The following is a 24,719-nucleotide window of genomic DNA, read 5'->3' as shown; positions in this document are numbered from 1 at the left end:
ACCGGAATACCATAAAAATCTCTTTAACCTAAACATTGTAATAGAGGATGATTAAGTTCAGATCAAAAAGTAGTTAAAGTCATGGTATATAAAATATTCTCCTTCCAGGGGTGGCAAGGGAAAATTCTGCACAGACAGAAAGCAGAGACACTAAAACCTTTCTGCAACCTGGAAAACATCAGACTATTTCTCTGCACTAAAATTTAAATCAAATACAAATCAATGCCCTGGGAAAAAAAAAAATAAAAAATACAGTATTTCTGTATGCCGTCTCTGGCTTAAATTTTCTATTCAAATACCCTTTTGTGTGCCCCCAACAAAAATCATAAACCTCTCATTATTATTCTGATGCATGGCTTATGTACAGAGACAAATCAGATACACAGCCTGAAGAAAATCAGGAGAGGGCCATTGTCTTTTGGGGATTTTTTTATTTTTTTTTAAAAAGCAGAGTTACAACAGTTCACACAATCTTAAGACAACACACATTTAGCAATTCTGCATTTGTTTTCTCATCATGCTGGCATTTCAGTGCAACTCCAAACACCAGGAACGGCTCCAAGTGTCTCGGGTCACTTCTGAAAGTACAGTTGGCAACAAGCCCACAGGTCATTCCCTTGGAGGGTTTCCCAACATCCTGACAGCACCCAATCCAAACCTCCAAAAGCATTCAAAGACATCAGTTTCCAAACAAGCCCATCATCTGGTGATTTGTGCCCGTCAGGCTATGGAGAAAGAAAACCCGATGCCCTCAGCACTCAGCAGATTAATGTGCAGAAAGAGAACAGGACGTCTCTGCAGCCCTCCTGGCGCCTGACCCGGGCAGGCAAGGGGTGGCAGCAGGCAAGGCTGTGGCAAGAATCAGGACCCAGTTTTGCAATCATTACTCCTGTCCCACTGAGGCTGTGGCTATGGGGCAACATTTCTGGGCCAGACCCTTATCCGCAACAAGGCAGAGATGCTACTCGCATCCTTGTGCAAGCCAAACATTCAACGACATGGAGGGGGGAGCGTTATGAATAGTAGATTTATTTTGTCAAGCTGGCAGAGGAATCAGGAGCAGTTCTGTATGGGAGAGAAGGGCAGGGGTCACAGTACTAAAAATATAATAATAGTGGCTTCTTGGTTTGGGCACCACCTGGCACCTGAGAGCCAGTGGATTCCAGCTCTTTCAATCAAGTCACTTGTAGTCAGGAAATCTCTCTCAGTGACAGCTCCAAATAATAAATAGGTATTTATAAATTACACACAGCCAACTCCCTTCAGCATGAGGCTGAAGAGAGCAGAAATAAGAGCCACACAGCCCACTAATTGTTCGAATGGCTGCAAAGGCAAACAAGGACCATGCCTACAGGTCCCAAGAAGGTAGGCTCCAATAGACCCAGGAAGAACCACCAGCATCCATGTGCCAATGAAGACAAGTGGAAAGATTCTGAGTGCTTAATTTATCCCTCTCCTGCAAAACTGGGAACTGTTTCCAGGTCATAATCCCTCAAAAGAAGAGACTTCCTACTCTTTCACTGAGTAGGCTCAGATCCAGCCCTGGTGTACAGGTGTCAAGTTGATGTTCTGGCACAAAAGGAGACCAAGTGCAATTCCGGTGACAACACAGCCAAAAGTCTATGCAATGAGCACCTCTAAGTGGATTTTCTTTTAATTTAGTAAGTCACATCTCTCACTAGCAGCCAACACAAAACCAAGCAGAATTATATGTTCTCGGGCTTCTATATCCCAGCTTGTTCCATCAGTTTCTATTACAAATCAATTGCCTTAGCTGGAAATTTGACTCAAGAAGCTGATTAAACAATGCTCACTCTACTCCTGCCTGATGCAGCACTTTCTAGCCCAGGTGCTTATTAATGGTTCTCATGGATCTGCCATGTCTCCTGGCTCCTCTGGCTATTGAAGGGTACACAGCACCCTGGCAAGAAGCTGGCTGTGAAAAAAACAATCCAGCTTCTCAGAGAAGTCAGAGCCCTGTCCCAGAGCTGTATGGCTTGTGATGGCAGCCCTGCTAAGATCAGATTTCCCAGGAAGAGCAAGAGGGCACTGGACCAAGCAAAGACCACCACAGTTCTCAGGTTTTACCCACCATGCTCCAAACAGGCCACTGCTTGAGGCAGGGTCCCCAAGAAGCAACTTTTGAAGCATGGATAGACTCAATCCACAGGCACAGATCCCGTTCAGACCCCAGTGCAAAGGCCTTTGGCCACAAGCTGACCAGGTTCAATAACAAAGGCAGCTCCATTTTCAGGCAAAAAAGAAAAAGGCTGGCATACATTGGCCCTCTCTTAAAAATATATTTGAAAATAAAAGACAATCCACTGAAAAACCTCTCACTGGAGTTGTTCTTGTTTTTTGTTCTTTGTTTCCATTCATCAAGACCAGGATGTGACCCAAGCTCGTGGAGCAGCCCTGAGGAAAGGCAATTAGTCTCACTCAAGAGATGCCAAAAAATTTAGCTGAGCATCCATAATCACCCTGAAATGTTGTCTACAAACAAGGCTTAATGGGTTTATCATTTATTTCTCAATTAAGTGGTGCTTAAGTTGACCAGGGAATGGATTCCTATTGTATATTGATTAGGCAATAAAAACACATTATAAAGCAAGTCAGACTGCAGTCAAGAACATCAACTTCTTCTCCCTGCCAAGTGAGGTGTCCACTTGGACAGGCCAATGTTCCTTTTTTGCACCTCTCTTAGTAGTTCAGCTCTTCTGCTAAATGCTTTTAATACAATGAACACATTCCTAAGGCTACTTGTAAAATTGCTAGGTGCAGCCTTCTTAAATATTCATTTAGACTAAAGACAACAAATTAAAATCACAAAGCAAGTGAGAACCAAGTGACATACTGTGATCAAAACTAAACAAAGATGAGTAGTCCATCAATGCATTATTTTCCAGACTTAAGTTCACACCATCCATCCCCCTTCTCTCCATGCTCACAAAGTCTCCCACAAATCAATAGTAAGTCTCATTGATTACAATTTGAACAGCATTACAACCTTTCCTCCCTCCAGGTCAAAAGGTGCAATGAATACAAACTAAGTACTTTCAGAGACCACTTCATGATTAGATCTATGCCATATGGGCAGTTATGATTATTCCATGGAATAATGTTCATTTATTTCAACAACAATCTGACAAACTAAATTTATGCTGTGCCTTTGGCCTCCTTGCTTGAACTCTGCTCAGCAATGTCTCTCAGCTGGGACTAGTTCTATTACACAAAACCACCAAACAACTTTTCAGACCACCAGTGTTTCTTGGATATTGTTTTGTTTAAATATCCACTAAAAAGGGTATTGCCTTGCTCTCCACCTTTCCATCCTCCTCACCATCTCCTCTTTCCCCTTAAGCTGTTGGTCAAGGAAAAACAAGGACTTGAAGTTACAGCTGCTGCAAGCTCTCCCTGAACATTGGGATTCTGAGGCATTACCAGCACTGGCCCAAAAATCTGCATTCTGCCACCTACAGAAAGAAGTCATTTGCTGTTAGATCCAGCAAAGTACTTGAGAAACCCAACACTTACCTTCATTCCCTCAGCATCCTCAGACTGGAGCAACCAATCTTCTAGGAATGTCACTTTACCAAAGTTACTTAAATTACAGACATCCTCACACTGCAATCATACTATGGCTTCCAAATTGGGTCAGAATTGATGTGTTTTTATATTTTATGCCAGTAACAGACACATTAATGGTTCTTCTGTATTTCCAAGAAGGAAAAAAAGCATAGGGAACCATATTTTAAATATATATATGCACACATATATGCATGTACATGCACACACTTACAAACACCTTTGCCATAAGCAGAAAGACTGGTTGTCTGAAGGTGTTATAAATGCCCTTCAGAGCTCATTTAGTCTGGCCTGCACAATCTCACCAGTGAATTTGCTACTTGTAAATACTCCAAATTTATGCCAATAAAATCTTCTTAGCAACCAGACAGCCTATATATATCTATGCATGGAGCCATTAACATCCGTTCATGGTTTGTTATTCTTGTGAAACATCAGTGGGGGAAAGGAGGGAGAAGAGGGAAAGTCCAAATCACGCATCCCTACAAAGGACACTGAACACTCAGTATGCTGGAAAGTAGAATCTCACACCCCGTTAACGAGATACAGCAGCTCAGCACCACCTTCCCTCATTTCAAAACTGAAAGCATGGCAGAGACTTAAACATTGAGGAGCAGGGAGAGAAATGTAGAAGCCAGTATCGTGTCATGCTCTCATAAAAGGCCTGGATACACCTACAGAGTCTTCCTTATGACTGTCATATAAACATTACACTGGGGCTGTGTACAGGAGATTAAACTGGAGGGGAGGAAAGCTTTGCATGTGTCATGCTACAAAGGTTATTTTAGGATCAGCATAGAAGCTGAGTAGTGGGTGGCAGCTGATTAAGTTACCACAGGCATATTTAAGTATCACAGGCCCTCATTGGGATCTTTCATAAAGAACTGCATCTGCACTGTGGCTTGAGCTTGAGATTTGCCCCTACAGTGAAGTCCACTTCCACAGATCCATACTGACCCTTCCTGGACACAAACCTCCCCTAGAATGGGATGCACTCAGGGCAAACATTTACAAGCTGACATTCGTACAAGGAACAACGTCAAGGAGCACACCCAAGAAGTGAGCAGGATATTTCCAGGAAGGACCTCCCTGCTGCATCATGAACCAGTGAATCATTATGAGCACAGATTACTTGGGGAAAGAGGGCATGCCAGTATCACACGTACGTAGCCACGTCATCACCTGAATTGTGTTAACCCTCCAGAAAGCACAAAGCCGCAGTCTTGCTATCACTGTGCATCACACCAGTTTCAAAAGAAACTTAGCCAGTGCTTTTAGAATTCCAGTTCCCATTGGGTATCTGAATGACAATTCTGCAGCTGTGGAGGTATACAGCCCAGTTTTCCATGAATTCAGAGGAATCTATATACATAGAACTCTATTCACCCACAGGAGCATCAGTGTTCACAACCATTGACCAGGTGGTGTTGTTCTGGCTCTAGATCATGGAGTAATTTTACAAGTATTGCCTTTAAATCATTTCTACCAGGTGACTTCCAGGAAACAACAAGGCGCATTCAAACAAAAGGTGACTGCTGAGCAGAGCACCTAACGGCAGTACTGTTCTCTCATACATACCGGCAGGACCTCCCCTAAAAGAAGGATCCTCCCAAATGCCAGGAAAAGAAATCAGATGCTTGACTTTTGAATGCAGTAATTGCCTCAGATTTGTAGGGAAAAGGTATATACATTTAGTAAGTACATGTGTCAATACATAGACATAAAACAACAAGTATTAAGAATTTCTCTGTCAAACACTTCCAGATTTGTGCACCAAACTCCTGGTTCACAATCAGATCCATTTAAGTATTTTCAAGGCTTACACAGTGTTTCAGTGATACTTATGTGAAATTTGCAAATATTTACTGAAGCTTTTAAAGAGAGCTTTATGTTAAAAATTAACAGCTCCCTTGAAAAGTAGCTAATTTTATCTTAATGAGTTGTAGCTGTTGAGACATCTTAAAATAATCACTAACAAAAGTTAGTTTCTTGTTAGATCAGAGAGAGAGTTCCTCGCCCACCTTCAACAGCTCCATGATTTTGGTATCCATCCATCACACAGATGAGTTCATTTGTTTACAACCATGTACTTCAGCACTTGGGTGAACCTCTCTGTTTGTCAGATTCTGCACATGTAGAAGTATGAATGAAATCTGGGATTTAGTTTGGGTGGGCAATGCTGCTTCAAGCATTCAAATAACACCAGATGTTAACTGCTCTCCTACTTTGTCATCTAATAGGACATCCGTTCTTGGCTTTTTTTCAGTACCGTAGGATCATTTATCATGCAGCCACATTTAGCTGCCTTTGGCCTTAAACCAAAGGCAACCAAGGTAGGTTCAGTTAATTCTCTGTCAGAATTGCAGACAAGGTGCCAGGTGCTGCCCACCTTACCCAATCTTTCTCCTGATAAAGGAGTGACTTTTATACCGTAATAGAAAGGAGTTATTTAGTTGCACAAAGGGGGTGGGGGGCGTTCCAGATAATTTCAGTATATTTTACCTTAAACACCTGTTATCCAACAAACCAAATACAACATGTACTTCATATATTGACTGTACATAGCATGGGACAGGCTGAGTGATACAAGTTACCAAGGCAGTCAGGGAGATAGTGCTACTAATACAGTAACCAAACAATAGTAACTGATGCAAACAAACCGTTGCAATCTATATTGGTAAACAAAATAAACAAAGAAAATTATAACCAAAGTCTGTTAGTTGAGAGTATACGTGCTAATTCCAAAAAAATCAATAATTATCCCTCAAAAATAATTTCCGCCTTCTACCTGGATAATAAAGTCTTTCACACATAAGGTTTTGTTTGTTTCAATGAAATTCACGCAACTTCAAAGGCAAGGAACCACCCTAACCACTAACTTCACCACCTGCCAGAAGAAAGTTCACCCCAACAGTGTGCAATTCAGAAGGTTAACGTACTTCAAGTATTAAGACAAACCACAGCTTGCTATCTTAGTAGAACTATACTGGCAGGATAACATTATGCTGCCCACCAAAAGAGAAAAGTATGCGCCTCCCATAAACCAAAACTATGAAACCTATGAAAAATTATTTTTAGCAACCTTCTGGGACAGCCTCAAATCAGAGATAAATACTTCTTTGCACAATTCCAAATTAACGCTTAATGTAAGACTCCAATCATTCCTTCAAAATAAACCAGTTTTCCAACCTGGGAGATAACTAGCCTTTCTCTACACATCTATACACAATTATGCGAGTACATAAGCAAGATGAGGAACTGCTTATTTCTCTCTTGATCAAACAGTTCCATACCTGAGACTCCTGTCATGCTACTCAGCTGAGTAATTACTCATTGAAAAAGAACAGCAAGTAACTTCTGAACAATTTCACAGGCAATGGCCTTTTTCTCCCCTCCTACATACACTTAAATGCCAAATACCAAACCTATTTGTAGCAGTCAAGATTAGTTCTAACAGCCGAAACACTGAAAGGATGCACATTCAGATCAGTTTATCTAACCACTAATAATTATTGCTATTTGTTATTCTGTCACACCCCAAACGCACAGAGAACTTAAGACAACTGAAAGTTTGCATCCTTATCTGGAGGAATTCCCGTAAGTAGGGAAGAAACAGAAGGTGAAACTAGAGGAGAAACCAATCTCAACTGACAGTCACTTGTGACAGAAGGGATGTGGACTTTGGCTTCCATTCTGCTTGTATTTCTTTTACTCTTGACTGGAATTACCCCAAAGGAAAATGACCCCTTGCTAGTTATTCAGATTTACAGCTTTGTGTAACTTCCTGTGTATCAGCACAATAAAAAGAAAAAAAAAAAAAAAAAAAAAAAAAGAACAGGAGACATGCTACAAATTCCAGGATTTGGTCCTCTTTGACTTTTACAGATGTTCGTATGATCTTAAGAGAGTTACTCTGGTAGCACAAGTTACCAGGTCACCTTTGGAGGCTACACACACATTCAGCATCAGAGGAAAGTAAATCAGGACAGTCAAACTGCCCAACTCCCTTGATTTTGTTCCTGCCAGACAGAGCAGATTCATGCAAAGGCACACCTAATGCAACTTCCTGACAGTATCATGATGCAATTGGGGTTATTGACGGTTGGCACCACAAATCAGCACTATGCCCCACTATCCCAGTCCCATGCAGATGATCAGGTTTAGGTGTGACCAATTTGAAGGCAACTAGTGTGCAAGAAGATCATTTCCAACTGGCCTCATGCTGCTGTACCTCAGAAAGTGACTCCACAAAAGTGGTATGAGGGTGAGGTAGGGAGGAAAGAGGAGTGTAATGTTTATTTCCCTTTAACTTTCCATTTCATACGCATTCAGTGCCATATCTGAACATGTTCAGACATTTCTTCCCCTCCCCAGCTACCCTTCTTCCAAACACTCATCCTACAAATTATATCTGGGATGTGAAAATTAAGCAGAATACTTTCCTTCTTTTTCTTATGCACACAGAGTAATGATGAGACTTTGCAATCCAAATTCTGCACTTGCGTACACCTGCATTAACCCCATTGTCCTCAAATTATTCCCTTAACAATGGCTGTGGGTTTGTACAGGTGTTGAACAAGCCCCGTAATTGGAATTTAACAAACAATTCCAACAGCAGGGGAAAAAAAATAAAAGATAGGATTCAATTCGCTCCTTGTGGCATTAGCTAACATGTTCAAGTAGAAGTAAAAATAAAAACAAATGTAAAAGGTATTTAGAGGTGTGCAGATGCTGACAAGCATTTCATGACATTTCCAAATATTGCAGTTTTTCTCCTTTGTATTGGTTTTTAATGTACAGATGGTAACAAATGTACAGAAGGTATAAGTGAATAAGTAAAGGAAAAACTCACCAATGGTGGTGCCTTGGCTAAAGAAGCTGGGGCAGTCCTCACTGGTGAGCGATCTCCAAGAGATACTGCTTCAGTGGGAGTCAGCCCTTAAATGAGGTCTCAGAGGGGATGGAGTCAAGCTCCACCCCTCCCGGGAGCACAGCTACATCACTCTCACCTGTGCTCCCACAGCTGACCCCATACTTGCCTCAGCTGATTAATCAGAGGTTCAGGCTGTGATTACTAATCTCCCATACACTCCTTAGATCCACAAACCCAGAGGAGCAGCAGGGACACTAAATGAAAAACTTTTGCATCTCATTCACACCATCTTTCCAGTGTTCCCTGAAGTTGTCTTCCTGCTTCACTGAGTGCTTTGTTTCCAAAACAAACTTTGTTGGCTCCTTAGGGATCACGGCTTCAGGTCTGAAACCTACAAGCCCAGCTGCTCAGCTCCCACTGTGAAAATGGTGGGCAGCTCTCAGAAAGCAAAGGTGGACAAGAGCCCACCTCAGGACTCAAGGCCATACCTAACTCCGTCAGCTTCCCAGAAAGGAAGCACCTCAAAACCATTATTGCCACATTCAGAAACCATCCCACCAGGAAGAGCAAGATGGCACCAGGCAGGATAACAAGCTTGAGGGAATATCACCCAGCAGTAGGAAGGCATTGACTACTCTGCATCACCACCTGCACTAACCTCAGCAGCTATTTGTTCCCAACTATATATAAATATAGCCGTAAAAGAAAGAAAGAAAGAAAAAAAAAAAAAACAAAAAACAAAAAACAAAACAAAAAAAAACAACACACACACCACACCTTCAAAACATTCTGTTGTTCTCACACGTTGTTGCCCACAATCATTCCCAAAGCCCAGCTCCCTCAGCCCTCACTCCATGAATCAAGCAGCAGCCAGGACATGGGCTGGAGATGTACTCAGGTTTTGTTGCTATGGATAACTTGGACATAACAGATTGAAAGGAAAGGTTATCCAGCTGGCAAATGAAAGAGATCAGTGACTTTATTAGGGCCAACAATTTCTCCTTAGTGATGCAGAATTACTACAGAGCATTCATTACTGAAGAGAAGCAGTTACTGACAAATTACCAAACTGAGAAATTAATTACCAGCTGAGAATATAATGCACAAGGGATAGAACTGAGAAAACCATGTCCAAGAGAGGTCCATAATTTGCAACAAGTACATTGTAATCAACAATTAGTCCTGGTACAATTAGTACCACACTGGATACTTCTTTCAGAATAACAGACATCACAACTGGTCAGCAAGTCATCAATGGTTGAGACAAAATAGCATCATCTTTAAAAAAATTAAAAAATGAAAAATGGCGACATTGTCCAATACACAGACTTGACTCTGTGCTCCAGCTCCATGTAAGAAATTCAGCTTTACTGCCAGTAAAACAGTTCCATCCCACTCCTCCTCATGCCTCGAAGAAGGACACCAGGTATTCAGAAAAGCCTTCTCTGCCCTCATACCATACTCACAGAGAACACAGGTCAACTAGGGGAATGCCTGCCCTGAAGAAGAGCTTGGTGTAACTTGCTGAATATAAGTGGGCATTTCTGCAATGCAAACTCAAAGACAAGCAATTATTTTTTTCCCCAGAGTTTTTCATGCAAAGAGCCAAACCTATGAAAAAATGTAACTGATTGTTTTGCTAAAATATAACATATCTGGCCAAATTTATCATTCCAGGGGAAAAATAGTTCAAGGGGGAACAAAGATAGAATCTGCATACAGATTCTGCATGTGATCTCAGAGTTGCATCTTTCACATCAACGAGTAGTATTTGTTAGCTTCAACTGCTTCTATTACAAGCAGCAAGACCCATTTGCCATTTTCAGGAACATGTACAGGCCTCTCTCTTAGTATTTAGATACAGAGTAGTGGTTAACAAAGGGCAGAAATGCAACGCTGGCTAAACTAAATTAAGTAAAACAGCCACAGTCACTGCATCCAAAACTTTATAAAAGAGATGCTTTATTACTTCAGGAACAACAAATAAACAACTGAACCTAAACAACTAGTTAAATAGATACCAAAATGATCAACTTTACTTTCAGTATGACAAGAGAAAAATAAATAAATAAATAAAGTTGCTTAATATTTTCTATCCTTTAAAAGTAAAGCCTTGCAGGAAATCTAGCAGTCATATTTTCTTCCTCCACTGAGAACACCCACACGGCTAACTGGCTCAGTCACTACCATTTTCCTCTGTATAGCACCTGATCCAGGGGAGCCCAGAGGCCTCCGGACACTTCTGCAATGCACGTGGCAATGACTCTGATTTTTACAGTTTTACTTGGCTTGTTCACAAGACCCAGTCTTATGTAATGTGTGGGCCTGATCCTTCTCCTAATAAGAGCAATGGCAAATCTCCAGCTGATTCAGTAGTTCTGGACAGACCTTGCAGCAGCCAGAGGATAAACTTTAAGGGCCCAAGCCTTATTCATTCACTGTTCTTGCTTCTACAAGTAATCCTATTAAAAATAATGGGAATGCTCCTAAGAGTCAAAGATGCAGGACTGAGAAAGAAAGAAGAGAAACGGAGAAACAGACTGAGAAATATTTGGGGTTCCCTCTCCGGCACAACACAAGCATGTTTCCAAAAGCATCGTCTTATTTGTATGCATTGAATTAGAATACTGATAGAAAATACATGAATAAAAAAGGCAAAATGTCTGAAAACGTCATTCGAGGCAGTCAGAGGAAACGCAAGTCCTTGTTCTTTTAAAACAAGGGCAATCTAGTGATGAATGGCTGAAAATGTGGCCACACACACACTCTCCTTCATATACACATACATACACAGAGGCAGTTCATCAGAAGTGAATCACAGAGAGAAAGATGAATTTGAACCCTTTATCCCCTGTCCTTTATAAAGGCTGCCACTCAGTAAACGGAGATTGCTCTAATTACTGTGACAATTCTGCACCCCGTTCAAACAACTTTTGTGTTCTGGACAGGTTTCTCTGCGAGTTTGAAATTCTTGGCCTGAGAACCACTCTTGTCTAAAAGAGGTTTCTCGTTGCAAGCACAGAATGCAACACTAACAAGTTGTCCCTCTTTTCAGCTCCTTTCATTCTCCTCTTTTCCAATTGCCTGATTCAGAGCTTAATGGAAACTTGTCAAGGCTTTTCTTCCCACAAACCCTGTAGAGCCCCAAGGCAATCTGCACACAGAGTAACCACAGGAATCTCATATTGTCAATTAAAATTGAATAGACACCTGATAACTTGACTATACATTCACAAATAATATACATCACATGCATATACACAGATGTGCACAAACAACCCACAGATAACTGAGGTATGGACACAGCAGCAGCACCTCTATGTACCTTGCTCCATTTACAACACAGGTTCTAGTTTGCAGACTTGCATTTCATAAACAAAATTCCATGAAAGTACTTTTACGTATTATAGTTGAGCAACTGATTTCAATGAAAAATAAACTTAGTACATATAGCAGGCATTTGGCCTTTAACAACCCAGGGGATTGTAAAGGTATTTAGCTGCTACCCAGGCAAAATAATCTCTGCGGATATTCTTTTCACAGTGGTTTTGCAACCAGTACAGAAGTCAGGTTTGTGACTTGCTCCTGTAGAGACTTTTTTTTTTCCCTTCAAATGGACACATACATGTTTTAATCTACATTTTATGGTGTAGTTTAAGAACTAAGAAAAAGCCCATAAGGGAATATAACAGGGATCAGAAGTAAACTGAGGCATTCAGCTAAAAATACTGCTAATAAAAATCTCAAAATCTTGACTTGCAGGCAGAGAACTATAATCTGTAACTCCTTTCAAAGGGAGAAAATCTTCTCGCCAGCATCTCAGAGAAAACAAAGGTAGAAACACTGATTGCAGTCTTATTCTTACTGATGCGTTCAGTCAAGGTCACACTTTCTCCTGGATTCTTTAATATCAGCAAACGTTTATAATAGCGTAATTTCTATAGCAGTCTGTTGAATCTGGGTGCAGATCAATGCAGCATCTATATGCTGTGTTCCAGACCTTGCCTATGTCAGAACAGCAGCCCTGGTTTTATAAATCTCTTAAATGTAATTAAACCAATGCAAACCTCTTAGTGTGTATGCTCTCAAACCAGTTCACTGGTTTAACCAAGTTAAAATTATTCAGGCTAGGGTTTAAAGTATTTCCAAGAGAACCTTTATTAAATATTTGCATCAGTTAAAAACAGAAATCAATGTAGTGACTTGTTTCTAAGAATAGAAAAGCCTATAGCCTCAAACTCTTCCACATCATTATTTAAGGAGTCACTGACTCCAGCAGGACTTGAGATGTGCTCAGAGGTAACCCCCCATCTTTTCTTGCTTTATTTTTGCTTTTCCTTAAATAGGACTGTTTGTTTCCATTGTATCAACATCTAAGAATTTCTCGTGTTCCCAGAAAGCCCCTTTTGCAGTATTTTCAGTTCAGTATTTTCTAAATATTCTTTCTCATACTCTCCTTTTCAGGTGTTCTGTTTTTTTTTAATTTTGTGGGTTTTGTTGTTGCTGATGTTTTTATTTTTGTTGTTTTTTCTTTTAAATCTCACCTGCCACTCATGAATTAAAAAGTCAAGCCAGAATTTGTTGTATACAGCTACTCTCTTACCACAGATACTCCTCAGAGCCCCACAAAGCTGTGAGGTAGATGCTGCTAACACACAATTATATATTCATACTTGGTAGCCATTAAGCATGCAATCATACTTCCCACAGAGCCTAGGGCATTAAAACCTGTTCTGCCGAGAGGGGAAAACAGGTAGTCAAAACTAACTGTATAGTAGGACTAACAAAATGGTTATGGGACCTTTAACATCAGAGTCCCTCCTGAATTCAGCTTCCTTCCTGGCCAAAACCTGCTGGACTCCAGCACCCCAGACACCTCACCACAGTCCCCCCCCCCCATCATCCCTCCACTTGCACTTCCTTCAGCAAGCAGCAGAAGCATTTCAAACACAAATACATTCTCAGCTCACCAAAGCCTACTTGTCTCCTATGATTTCTATCATTTCACTGTCATCATTTTTCTTTGCTGAAACCAGCAGCGTATGAGTCAGAGAACAATCATTAACTTTTACAACTTCCATACAAATCCACCTACTCACATTAGAAAAGCAGTATTGACATGTAACACAGCCTCAGACCAAATCCTGATCCTGCCAGGATGCTCTGCACTTCTGTGGGAAAGTCAGATACTGGAGGAGCTCATTTAAGAAAGTACCATCAGAAACACAACTTTTTTTTTTTTTTTTTTTTTTTTTTCAAGAGCAAAAAACGCCGCAGAAGAAGCAATCAATGCGACGTTTAGTTTAGTTTGGCTTTTTCAATACCTTTATCCACTTTTGAATAAGTTGGCCATTGGTTCAAGACACTCGGGGCCCGATCCAAAGCCTGTCGTTATTAATAGAAGGCTTTTTTCCACTGACTTCAATGGACCTTGGACCAAGCCCAAGGAAGACAAGATTTCACAGCAGTTAGAGTGACACACATTCTCCACGTTCAAAAAAAACAACAATACACAGCATTTACAATGTGAATCTGTATAGCGTAGTATTGTTTATAGGTTTGGAGTTTTGTTGTGTTTATGGTTGGTTCCCTCCTCCCCCCCCCACCCCACCCCCAAATTGGCTCTAGGCTGTCAGATTAAAACACACAAGAAGTGCCTCCAAAACTGGAAGGACTTACAGGCACATACAGAACACCATGATGGGAGACAGAATAGTCCCACCATTTCCCCCCTGCTCAAATATAAAGCATCCTCTACCACTACATCCCTTGTAAGTTTCTGCACCCATGCTTGAAAGTTCCCCATCATTATACGCTCCTCTGGGAACAGCTACAACCTTACTCATAGTGAATTAATTTGTATTAATGTGGCTATCACGTGCACTTCCATATGAAACCCACTGTTCTGCAGCATTAAGAAAAACCTCACCAAGTGAAGTAACGTGGTACCTTCATATTTAAAGAAATTTAAAAGACATACATTCAAACAAAATTGCTAATATCTTTAGTACATCATAATTGGCACAGCAGAAACCCAGTTATCTTCTCAGTAAGTATTTATAGCATCACCCTTCCCTATTCATTCCGCATTTTCTTAGAGAATCCGCTGTACCCTACATCTGCAATTCATTGACTTTACAATTTACCACATGTTGAGATGGAGAGGTCTCAGCTCCATTTGAATCACTGCACAAATATGCAAGTGATTTATCGTTTTAAAACTGAAGACTGCAGAAGAACGACTCCACTTTTCCTGAACATTACTCCTTCTGGCAGACCATGAACAATTACAGTTCGTACTAATTAAGCTCTGTAAATGTGCTGTGCCCTGCTAATGCCTACCAGGCCTCAAATTTAGTTTCATGAAGCCAAACTTCAGCCAGCAACTTAACTCATTCGGCACTGCCCAGATGCCCGCGTGTGACCCCACAAGAACACAGATATGGGCTGCAGACTGCCTAAGACAAAGGAGGGATCCTGGGCAGGGGCTGGCAGGAGCAGGACAGCAGCAGGACAGCACAGCTGCTGATAACCTGCTGCACAGGCCCCGCATGGCCCCAGCCCCACACCTCAGTAGTGTGGGATTCAGATCTGTCCCCAGGGGCTAATAACTCACAGCATTCCATTGATTAGAAAAATGCATAAAGCCTTCAACAAAACTGTACATTTACTCATGGAAAGGCCACATTGACAGCCTCCTTTTTTCTTCCCCTTCCCAGCCAGGCTTTACACAACCAGCAGAAGAAAAACATATGGGCAAAGGAGCACAGCTTTCCACCACACACGTAACGCTGCGTTTTTCTTAAATTAGCATCCGAGCGCAACAGTAACCTACAGGGAGGCTGCAGGAAACTGCATGAGGAATTCAAGCCAGGAGTAATACCTGGGCACACCTGGGTAACAGCATGGCACAGATCACGGCACCAGGCCCAGCACCCACCCCAAGGTAGCAGAACAGATCACAGGCTGCGTGGGCAACATGCTACTTGTCCTTGAGCCCAGCGTTCCCCTAACACTGAGGAGTCAAGTTCCAGTCACCAAAGCTCCACTCCAACCATTCAAACACCAGCACGACCCCATCCCACAAGTTTCTGGGATTTCTCTTGGAACTCCCTTGTTCTTCCTTTGCCTGCCAAGCACTCTCCAGTGCCCTTTGTGTCTGCGGCTCCCCAAAGCCCCCAGCGCACCCCCATTCATCCCCTCCCCTCTCCCTATAGCACAGTGCAAGGCTTCCCCAAGTGTTCTGCCCTCTCACTGAGCACATCACTACACACCTTCCCCTTGTGCAGGCAGAGAGCCCCGTTTTACACAGGCACACACACCAAGTCGTCACCACCCACAAAATGACTCTAAAACGTGTCTTCCCAGCCATCCACCTCTTGCTTCAAACCTCATAGGATTATTATTTTTCTCTTCCCCCTCTCACTGGTACGTGAGAAAACTAAAGGACATTTCCAGGTGTCATCTTTCTTTAAATGTTTGCTCGTGTCAGTATCTAGGAAATACTGCCCGATGCTGCTCAGATCTGCCAAGGACTGCGCTGGCTTCTCCAGCTGCAGGCAGAGCTCAGCCCCTCTGGCACCGCAAGCGTTAATTATAAACTTCAGAGCCCACGTAAAAGCACAAACATAAACCAGCGCCTGGGAGGAGGAGCACAAAATTCTGCGCTTTTGGGTGGGGAGAGACAGGATTTCCAGCTCTCCCCCACCCCCCCAGAACCACACTCCATCTCTCATTGCTTATAATTAGTGAAAGAAATTTGACCCACTGCCAGTGTCTGTGGACCTTGGATATTATAAGGCCAGCGTGGCGTCAAATATCTTAACATTCATAAGTGTTATAGGCTGTAAATAAACCCCGTGGATTTATGACCCTGCGGTGCCTGCCAGCAAACGACTGTGGCACATTTCTTTCAGCAGACCTGTCGAGGTGCAAGTTTGCCTTTGGTTGTAAAATTAACCATTTCCTTCACAAATGTGCCCAATTAGAAGTCAAAGCTGAAGGCTTAGGTACACATTTGCGAGGGGGCAGAGCTGAGGGGGTGGGTGCAAGGCTTGGGATTTCTCCCCACACCTCCCCAGCGCCCCAGGCAGGAGTTCCCACAGCAGCTCCGGGGTGGGAGCCAAGGATCTGGTTTCACCTAAAACCCCAAGAAAAAAAATAGAAAAATAATAAGAAAGAAAAAAAGAGAGAGAAAGAGAGAGAAAAGAAACCCACCGCTTTCCTATTTTGCCTTGCCTACTGCAAGTGCTGCTTTTGGGCTGCCCTGGAGGGGGGGGGGAGCAGACTCCCCCCGCCCCCCCAGCCTCGCCTGCAGCGGGATCCGCTCCCTTCCCCCAGTATAATGTCATCGACTTCCTGTGCAGGAGAACATTTGCTAAATCCAGGTTGTCTCATGCTTAACTGCCAATAATCCAACTTCCACATAACTCCCAGACAGCTGGGGAAAGGTCCTCAGAGTTTTTAGTCATGGTACAGAAACACACGTCCACACAAAAAATCTGCAGCTGTCCTTTTTCTCTGCACTACTTTTTTTTCTTCTTCTTTTTTTTTAATCTGATTTTGGGGCCCAGGCGTGAAAGTCTGACAAATTTCAAACATTTTTACCTGCATTCTGGTCCCCAAGTCTCAATGAAATCTGTGATACATCCCCCCCTCCCTGCTTCCAGCTGACAAATCAGCACGTATTTGCTTGAACAGCAGCAACAACAAAAAAATAAAAATTAAAAAAAAAAAAAAGAAAAAAAAAAAAGAGAGGGGGGAAAAAATAAAATACACTCAAAATCATAAATTCATGTATGAACACATTCAAAAAAAGCCTGGAAAGGTGTCTACTGTATTTTTCTTTCCCTCAGTATAGATCAGCCACTGCTGCAGCTATTAAAATTGTTTGATTTCCAAGGCAAATATTATTTTTAATGAAGTGCAGTCCTGCAATTATCCAATGCTCTCCAGCAACAGTGCTGCATTATATTGTTTTGCAAGGTCCCAGAAACATGAAACTTTACTCTAATTTTCATAGCCCCCTAAAGAGAAGCTGGTAGTCTCAGCAATGCAATGTTTGCTCCAGAAAGAAATGCTATCAGAAAAAAATAATCACAACAGTAATAAATAAAATAAAAAGAAAAGGAAGAGAATTCAAAATAACTCTGATTCCTTACTGAAAATAAGTTGACAGACCCAATCTGTTTGCCATTGTATAGCAGCTATGCTAATGCTACAGCAGTGATTCAGCAATCTACCTAATTAAGCATGAGGAAAGTTGCTCTATGGAAGCTCCATTTGATTTGTGCTGCAGGATCATCAGTTGTTATTTAATATCTTGTTTTTACACAAGTCCAGAAACTTTATAAAAGCACATCTATTCAATTAAAAAAAATAATAAAGAAAGTGAATAATGCAGTCTCTATTGAATAGCTATGTATCATAAAGTACTGAAGTGCTGACATATTAAGTTGTACCTACATTATTAAATGAGTCGGTGGGTGTTAATACTATAATCCATACTGCAGACATTAAACCTCAACCATAAAGATTAGCAAAGAATTAATATTGTCGCATCGAGACTGAAATCTTAACACGCCAGCCATAAATATTTCTGAAGGAGATGAAAAACAATTAGCATAAATACCAAAGAAGGGCAAGAACACCTGTTCTTTTTCAGTGCGATAAGCATTTTATTGTTCTCTATTTAAAATGTAATGACCTGTGTAATTACAGTAATATTACATTGTATTGCAAGGGCTTGGAATGTCACACTTTGAAAAGTGTTGTCAAAACAATTGGAGGGAGGGAGAAAAAGGGACCACCATTAACCCTTCGCACTCCTGGGTCTGTCGCTTTTGTGTCAGGAAGGATTAGGTTGTTTCATTCAGCAGATAAAGGAAAACATCCATTTTTCAAAGCAGTTAAAGGAAAAAGTTTCTTCCTGGACCTATGCTGTGAGCCGGGGGCTGCTCTCCCCTACAGCCATTCCAAACCTGCACGCTTTAGGACCAAACACAAGCTCACTCCTACAACCTCACTTAGCAAGCACCACTTTGGGGGAAAGGAAGATGCAACAGCACCAGTAAAAATGACACCTCAGCCAGCAAGGCTGTCTCAAGTCACAACACATCAATTCATTCACCAAGTGCATTAACCAAGATCTAAACGTAGGATCAATATGAAATATACCACTTTTTCATTTCCAGCTCCAAAACGAAAACAATGTCCTTTATTATCCCTAACAGGCTGCTCCCGTGGTTCCTCTGCAAGCATAGGTATGAAACTGCATTCTCGGATGCATTACTTCATTAGTATGTGACCAGACCTCCACGCAGCAACACAGCTATTCTTGCAAGCAACGCACAGCGTTCCATCAGAAGCAACATTAACATGCAAAAAAAATAATCTTTAGCTTATAAAATTATTCCTATTGAGGTTTTATAAAGAGTTTTCAGCAAGTGAAGCATTATTCTTTAGGTAATATATTATTCATCATGAGCAGATTTTACGATACTCCATCCATTTGTGTAACAGTAAAGCAGGAATCACTGCCCATGTGTTGAACAATTACAGAGACACTGATAAAAAGAAATACACAGTAATCCCACTACACACAGCAGCAGCACCCCAGAAAAAGGAAAAAGTCAGAGTAGGAAAAAATAAAGCAACAACAACAAAAAAAAAAACCACACCCACAAATCTTTAAGGTTCTACGCAACTGCAAAGGGAAAGGAAAAGCAGTTCTGCCACATATCTGCATCACCTCGACCTCTGCATGTCCTAAACCTCAAATAGGGCTTCTGGAAAAACGACATCAATACGTATAAAATTAAAAACGGTGCTGAGTTATCTATACCTTTTCAACATGTATTTCAAAAAGAAATAGAAATAAACAGAGAATAGGATGATCTAATTTGTCTGGAATAGGAAGCTGTGCAGCAAAGAGCCAGCATCCACTAACAGCAGTGTGACAGCAGCTGCCATCCCGCTCAGTCCTTGTAACATCCTGCTCTCAGGACTCAATTAATAACTTTAATTTTTCCAGGCTATAATTAAGTTGTCGGCAAACAAACAAACACACAGAATGTGAAAGAATAAGGTTAAGAAGATGCGAGGAGGTTGCCAGAGAAAAAAACTGCCTACAGAGCGTGGAAATCTCCTTCAGATCCCATCTGATAACGGAAGAAGGCCACCTGCCACATCAGCACCAGGCAGCGTGGCATCCCCTGGGCAGCATCTCCAATTCCCACTTATGCTGCATTCCTATGGAGGCCCTTTTAGCTGTGGGGAGCAAGTGGAGGAACAGAGAGTAACCCGGGTTTGCATGCAAAGGGAGAGAGGGTCTGAGAAATGCAATGATTAAAAGGAAAATGAAGAACCAGATCTGTCGTAAGTAAGACACTTAGGGAAAGAGAAGAGGAGCTGTTCTTCCTATAGCCTGCGCTTGGGAGCAAGGACTGCCTTTCAGGCAAGAGGGAACAAAAAAGGAACGCAATGCTGCTACTTTGTAACCAAGTGACTTGTTCCAAAGTCATTTGTATCAAAGATTGTTTGATGGCCTGGATCCCTGTGCTATAAGGGTTTGAGGTTCACCCCCATCACCCATACACATAGGAGTGACCATATTCAAAAGAAGAAACGCGCGCCCAGCCCTGACCTCCCCTCCCGGCCATCACACTGCCAACCGCATCACCCCTCCACCACCGCACAGCACAGCACCACACAGCACAGCCCCGCAGTGCCGCCCCGCTGACGTTCCACCGGATGGAAACGCGGCTGACCCGATGTTAATATTTTAATGCTGTAAAACACTTGTAGATCTGATACACTGAAGTTGCTCAAGACCTCAGTCATTAGCGTGGCTACAACATCTCTGGAACAGTGAATCTATTATTGTAAATTGCTATCTCGTGTTACCACAAGGAAAAAAAAAAAAAAAAAGCGTATAAACACATGGGGACGGTGGGGACTGAGAAGCACCCAGAAGGAACAGAACCACACTGTAAGCCCATCGACAGACAGCATTTTGTACCCCAGTGGATTTCACTGCTTTAGCTAAGGATTAAGCCACCGCCGCCAAGAAGGGACGGAACGGGAAGGGGATGGGAACGGAGCGCTGCCCCGGGCAGGCGAAGCGCAGCGCTGAGCCCGGGCCCCGCTGCAGCCCCCGGAGTTCCGCGGGACTCCAGGAGCGGGGCTCGGCCCGGCGCCGCTCACACACAGGGGCGGGCGCACCCTGCCCTCGGGATTAAATACATAACAATTTGGGGAAGGAAAAATAAAAATAAAAATACCAAAGACAGAAAGAAAGAAAACCCAACAAGAAGAGAACGCTTTCAGCACAACGCTTGGTGCCAGCACGCTTGCAACAGGAATTTCGCTCGACTCGCTTCGATTTTGCTATTACAGTTTGCAAAGAGGCGATTCCTGCCTCCGGCTCCGGCCCTCCCCTCCCTCCCGGGCCCAGGTGCGGTACGATGCGGCGCAGGGCCGGGCCCGCCGCGCTCTCAGCTCCCGGAGCGGCTCCGCGCCGCGGTGCGGGCCCCGAGGCGGGAGGAGGGCGGCGGGACCGGGAGGGACAGCGGGGCACGGGGCCGGCCGAGGGCAGGAGAGGGTTAAGGGGGAGGAAAGGGGAGGGGGAGCCGGAGCCGGGCCGGCGGCGCGGAGGAGGGCAGGGGCCGGCGGGGCAGCGGGAGCGGCCGCTCCCCGCGTAGAGAGGGGAGAGGGGCATGAAAACAAACATAGTAATTGTTAAGGGAATAAAAATAAAACTTCCCGATTCTGTTTTGATTTTTTTTTTTCTTGCTTCGTTCCTACTTTACTTTTGAGGCCGCTTTTCTTTTTATTGCTTCCCCCCCCGCTCTTGTTTTTACCCCTCCTCCCTCCTCTTAAACCCAACATCGGAGCGCTCCAGCAAGCTGCCCGCAAAACTGAAAGTAAAAACAAATCGAAAAGGAAAGAAACAAAAAAATACTAAAAAAAATAAAAATAAAAGAAAATAAGATTAACAGAAAAACAGGAAAGGAGCGAGAGAGAGAAGCAACATGGCGAAGTGTAAACAAACCCCCTCCCGCCGCCGCCCGCCGAGTTCGCAAAGTTTGCGGCGCGGGGGAGGGGGCGGCGGGGCCGGGGCCGAGCGGGGGCAGCGGGGAGCGCGGCGCTGGGGGGTGGGGGGGCACGAGGGAAGAAAAGGCACAAAAAAAAGGCACTCACCGTCCTCGCCGTCGGAGAGAGCGATCCGTTGGGCAGATACGGGCTGCTGAGGTCGGGGATCATTATAAAGGGATAACCCGGGTATGGTGGGCCCTTAAACAACCCTCCATCTTGCCTCTTCGCAGCTAACATGGCGGGGGAGACACGAGAGGAGAGGGGGAAGGAAGGGGGCAACAGAGGGGAGGGTGAGAAGGGACGAGGGGGGGAAAGGAAAAACTTTTTTTAGCTAAGTGTCCCGCAATGGGGAGCGGGCGGAGGGGCTGCGGGCCGGGCCGGGCCGTACTCACCTTCCTCCAAACTTTCCCGGGATTTATCTCTGAAAGTTTCGGAGCGAGGCGGAGGCCGCCGCTCCGCCTGGGAGAGGGCCGGGGTCGGCGTGGGGAGAGCGGGGAAGGGGGTGTTTTGGTGGTATGGTGGTGGTTGGGGGGGCGGGGGGGGGGTGAAAGGTGCGGGGTGAAGGTGGAAGGAAAGAGGTGTGGGGGAAGGAGGAGAGGACAAAACAGGAGAAAACAGAACAAAACAGAAGGCATCGTTACAAGTTGGTGCCGCGAAGGAAAGTTGGGCGCCGGAGGGAGCGGGACCCGGCGGCCCCGGCCCCGCTGCGGCCCACGCCCGCCGCCCGCACGGCCCCGCGGGGTTCCCCGTACCTCCGAGTCCGAGGAGCTGTTTTGATTCGTTTCTGATTCATTGACGAGAGACGATTTGACATCAGCTAAATCCCTCTCGGCCGAGGAGTTCTCGGAGATCTTCTCCTCTTGCTCCCCTTCGTCTTTGAAAGAGATCAGTTCATCGTTGGCGCCCAGGTCGTCCCCTCCACCGCCGTTCAGCTGCGGCATTTTCCTCCTGGCTCACCCCACCAGCAGCAATTTTGCAAAAAGGGGAAGGGGAAAAAAAAAAAGGAAAAAAAAAAAAAAAAAAAAAAAAAAAAGGAGGGGAACGGGGAGGGGGGAAAAAAGGAAAAAGAACAGGGGAGGGGAGGGGGGGGGAAAGTTTGCACCAAAAAAAGAAGAGTCCAAGGTGAAAGTTTCTCTTTTTTTCCCCCCTTCTCTTTCCTCCTGGGGAGGGGAAAAGAGGGAGGAGGAGGAGGGGAGGGAAATGTCTCTCCTTTGCTCCTTTGCACCAGTGACTTTGGGCTTCTTCCTTCCCTTCTTCTGGATTTTCCTTTCTTTCTTCCCGGAGCTGCTCACGGCGCGCACCCGCACTCGCGAAAAATTAATAATAATCAAAAATATAGAGCCGGGGGGAGGGGGGGGAAGGGGTCGGAGGGGGGGGGGGGGGGGGAGAAATAATGCACCAAACAAACCAAAGAAGTCAGCTGTAACGGGGGGGCAGCGCCGCCGATATTGGGAGCCTGTGCCGCTCGGGTTTGAGTGAGTTGAAGTTGGACTGAGAGCTTTTCAGTTCAAAGGCGGCGCTGATTGACAGCTCGAAAAAGGGGGATCGAAATCCGGAGGAACGGAGAAGTCTGGGATCCGGGATTATTGACAGGGAGCGAGCAGCACACCAGGCACTTAATGAGATGCAGGAGGAGGCGGGGGCTCCCGGTGACGTCTGCATAAATAAACAGCTCTGGGGCCGGGAGGGGGAGGAGGAGGGTGGGGGAGGCAGAGCTAACAATGATCCTTTGGGGCACGGAGCGGGAGGGCGAGGGGCGGGGAAAAAAAGAAAATACATTAAATTAAAAAAAATAATAAAAATTACGCCGGGCTCTGGAGGTGGGGGCGAAGAGACAGAAGTGCCCCAGGCTGCGCGCTGAGCGAGAGCGAACTTTTCCGTGCCCGATGCTGAGGACCGCGGTCGGCTCTATGGGCGCATCGCCCCGTGGGGTGCGGGTCCTCCGGAGGGTGGGCGGCCCCGGGATCCAGCATCGCGGTGGGGGGGGGAGGTGTCTGCGTAACCCTCGTTGGGGTTAAGAAACTCCGTGCGTGACATACCCCATAATAACGTGGTCCTCGAGCCCTTTGGTCAGCAACACTCTCTCCTCGCTCTTAGCACGGCGGTACCGCACAGGATTAAAACGTGTGGGATCGCTTCCCTGAACATCAGATGTTTCCGAATTATCGCAGAATGAGTCGCGCTGTGTTGTTCGATGTGGGTTTTTTGGTTGTTTTTTTTTGTTTGTTTGTTTTTGTTTTTTGTTTTTTTTTTTGGTTCTTGATGTGAAGTTTAAAAAAAAAAAAAAAAGAAAGAAAAAAAAAAAGAGGAGGAGGAGGAAAAGGAATGTGACTGCTAAGAAGTTAATTAGCATGGCAGGACGGAGAATCAAGGACTCGCAGACTTCAGAAGCGAAAAGTTGCGGCGGCGGCGTCAACAGAGCGCGGTGGGGAAAAGCGAAGGCGAAGTGGTGCCTCCGCGCTCAGCCCCGCACCGCGGAGGGGAGCGTCGTGCGGCGCCGTGCGGCATCTGCTGCCCGAGAGCTGCGCGCCGAGGGGACGGGCAACAAATTGGTGTTGTACAGCGACAAATTGTAACAATGGCAGAGTCAATTGGAAACTTTAACGTGGGCAAAAAGGGGGGGAGGGGGGGCGTGAAGAAACGGGGATTTCAATGGGAATTAGTAAATCGCCTCGTGGAAATGGTGTTGGAAAGGGAGCTGTGCTAAATAATCCAAACATTCCACGAGAAATCTAACCTGCTGCTCACACTGAGGGCCATTGAGCGCAGAGGGTTTTCAAAACAAAGCCAATTTGTCATGCAATATTTAGAGAGTTTGGGGGTTTCGGCTAAACTGTCATCTCTAAAAAGAATAATAAAAATAATAATACGGAGATCGACAAGGCTAACGCGAATTCTCAGGCATTAAAAAGTTCACATAGAAATTTGCATACTAAAGGGAAAGATACAGACAAAATAGAAATAAAAAAAATCACTGCAACTTACAACTTTAATATTAATCAGTAAAGCAGAAGTAGAGTGAAAGGAAGCATGAAAAGAAGTAAAACAAATGTGTACATTTAATCAGACAGGATTGCATAGGACACAAAGAACAGGGCTAATTAGTCTCAGCAGGTAGGGACTAACCTTCAGACTTCATAAATAAATAAGCCTGTGAACAATGTCT

At 44.1% G+C, this 24,719-nt stretch overlaps 1 protein-coding gene across 19 annotated transcripts in view; it reads right to left on the bottom strand.

Annotated features, from left to right (window-relative positions):
* The window catches only part of TCF7L2 (transcription factor 7 like 2), a 172,390-nt gene extending 149,832 nt beyond the window's left edge, over nt 1-22,558 (bottom strand). For 9 of the 19 annotated variants that reach the window (XM_072339885.1, XM_072339890.1, XM_072339886.1 and 6 more), the window contains exons 1-3: nt 22,306-22,557; nt 21,946-22,012; nt 21,659-21,783 (exon numbers count right to left, since the gene is read on the bottom strand). In XM_072339885.1, the coding sequence (XP_072195986.1) occupies nt 21,659-21,783; nt 21,946-22,012; nt 22,306-22,494 (381 nt within the window). In that variant the 5' untranslated portion in view covers nt 22,495-22,557. Of the gene's footprint in view, nt 1-21,658; nt 21,784-21,945; nt 22,013-22,305 lie in introns of all 19 variants that reach the window. The other 10 variants (XM_072339887.1, XM_072339891.1, XM_072339888.1 and 7 more) reach the window with 2 other exon arrangements.
* Nucleotides 22,559-24,719: the final 2,161 nt, after the last annotated feature.

The sequence above is a fragment of the Excalfactoria chinensis genome, chromosome 6 (genome assembly GCF_039878825.1).
Source record: "Excalfactoria chinensis isolate bCotChi1 chromosome 6, bCotChi1.hap2, whole genome shotgun sequence".
Taxonomy (NCBI): Eukaryota; Metazoa; Chordata; class Aves; order Galliformes; family Phasianidae; genus Excalfactoria; species Excalfactoria chinensis.
Note: the sequence above shows the minus strand (reverse complement) of the source record. Positions and strands in the feature narration are given on the sequence as shown.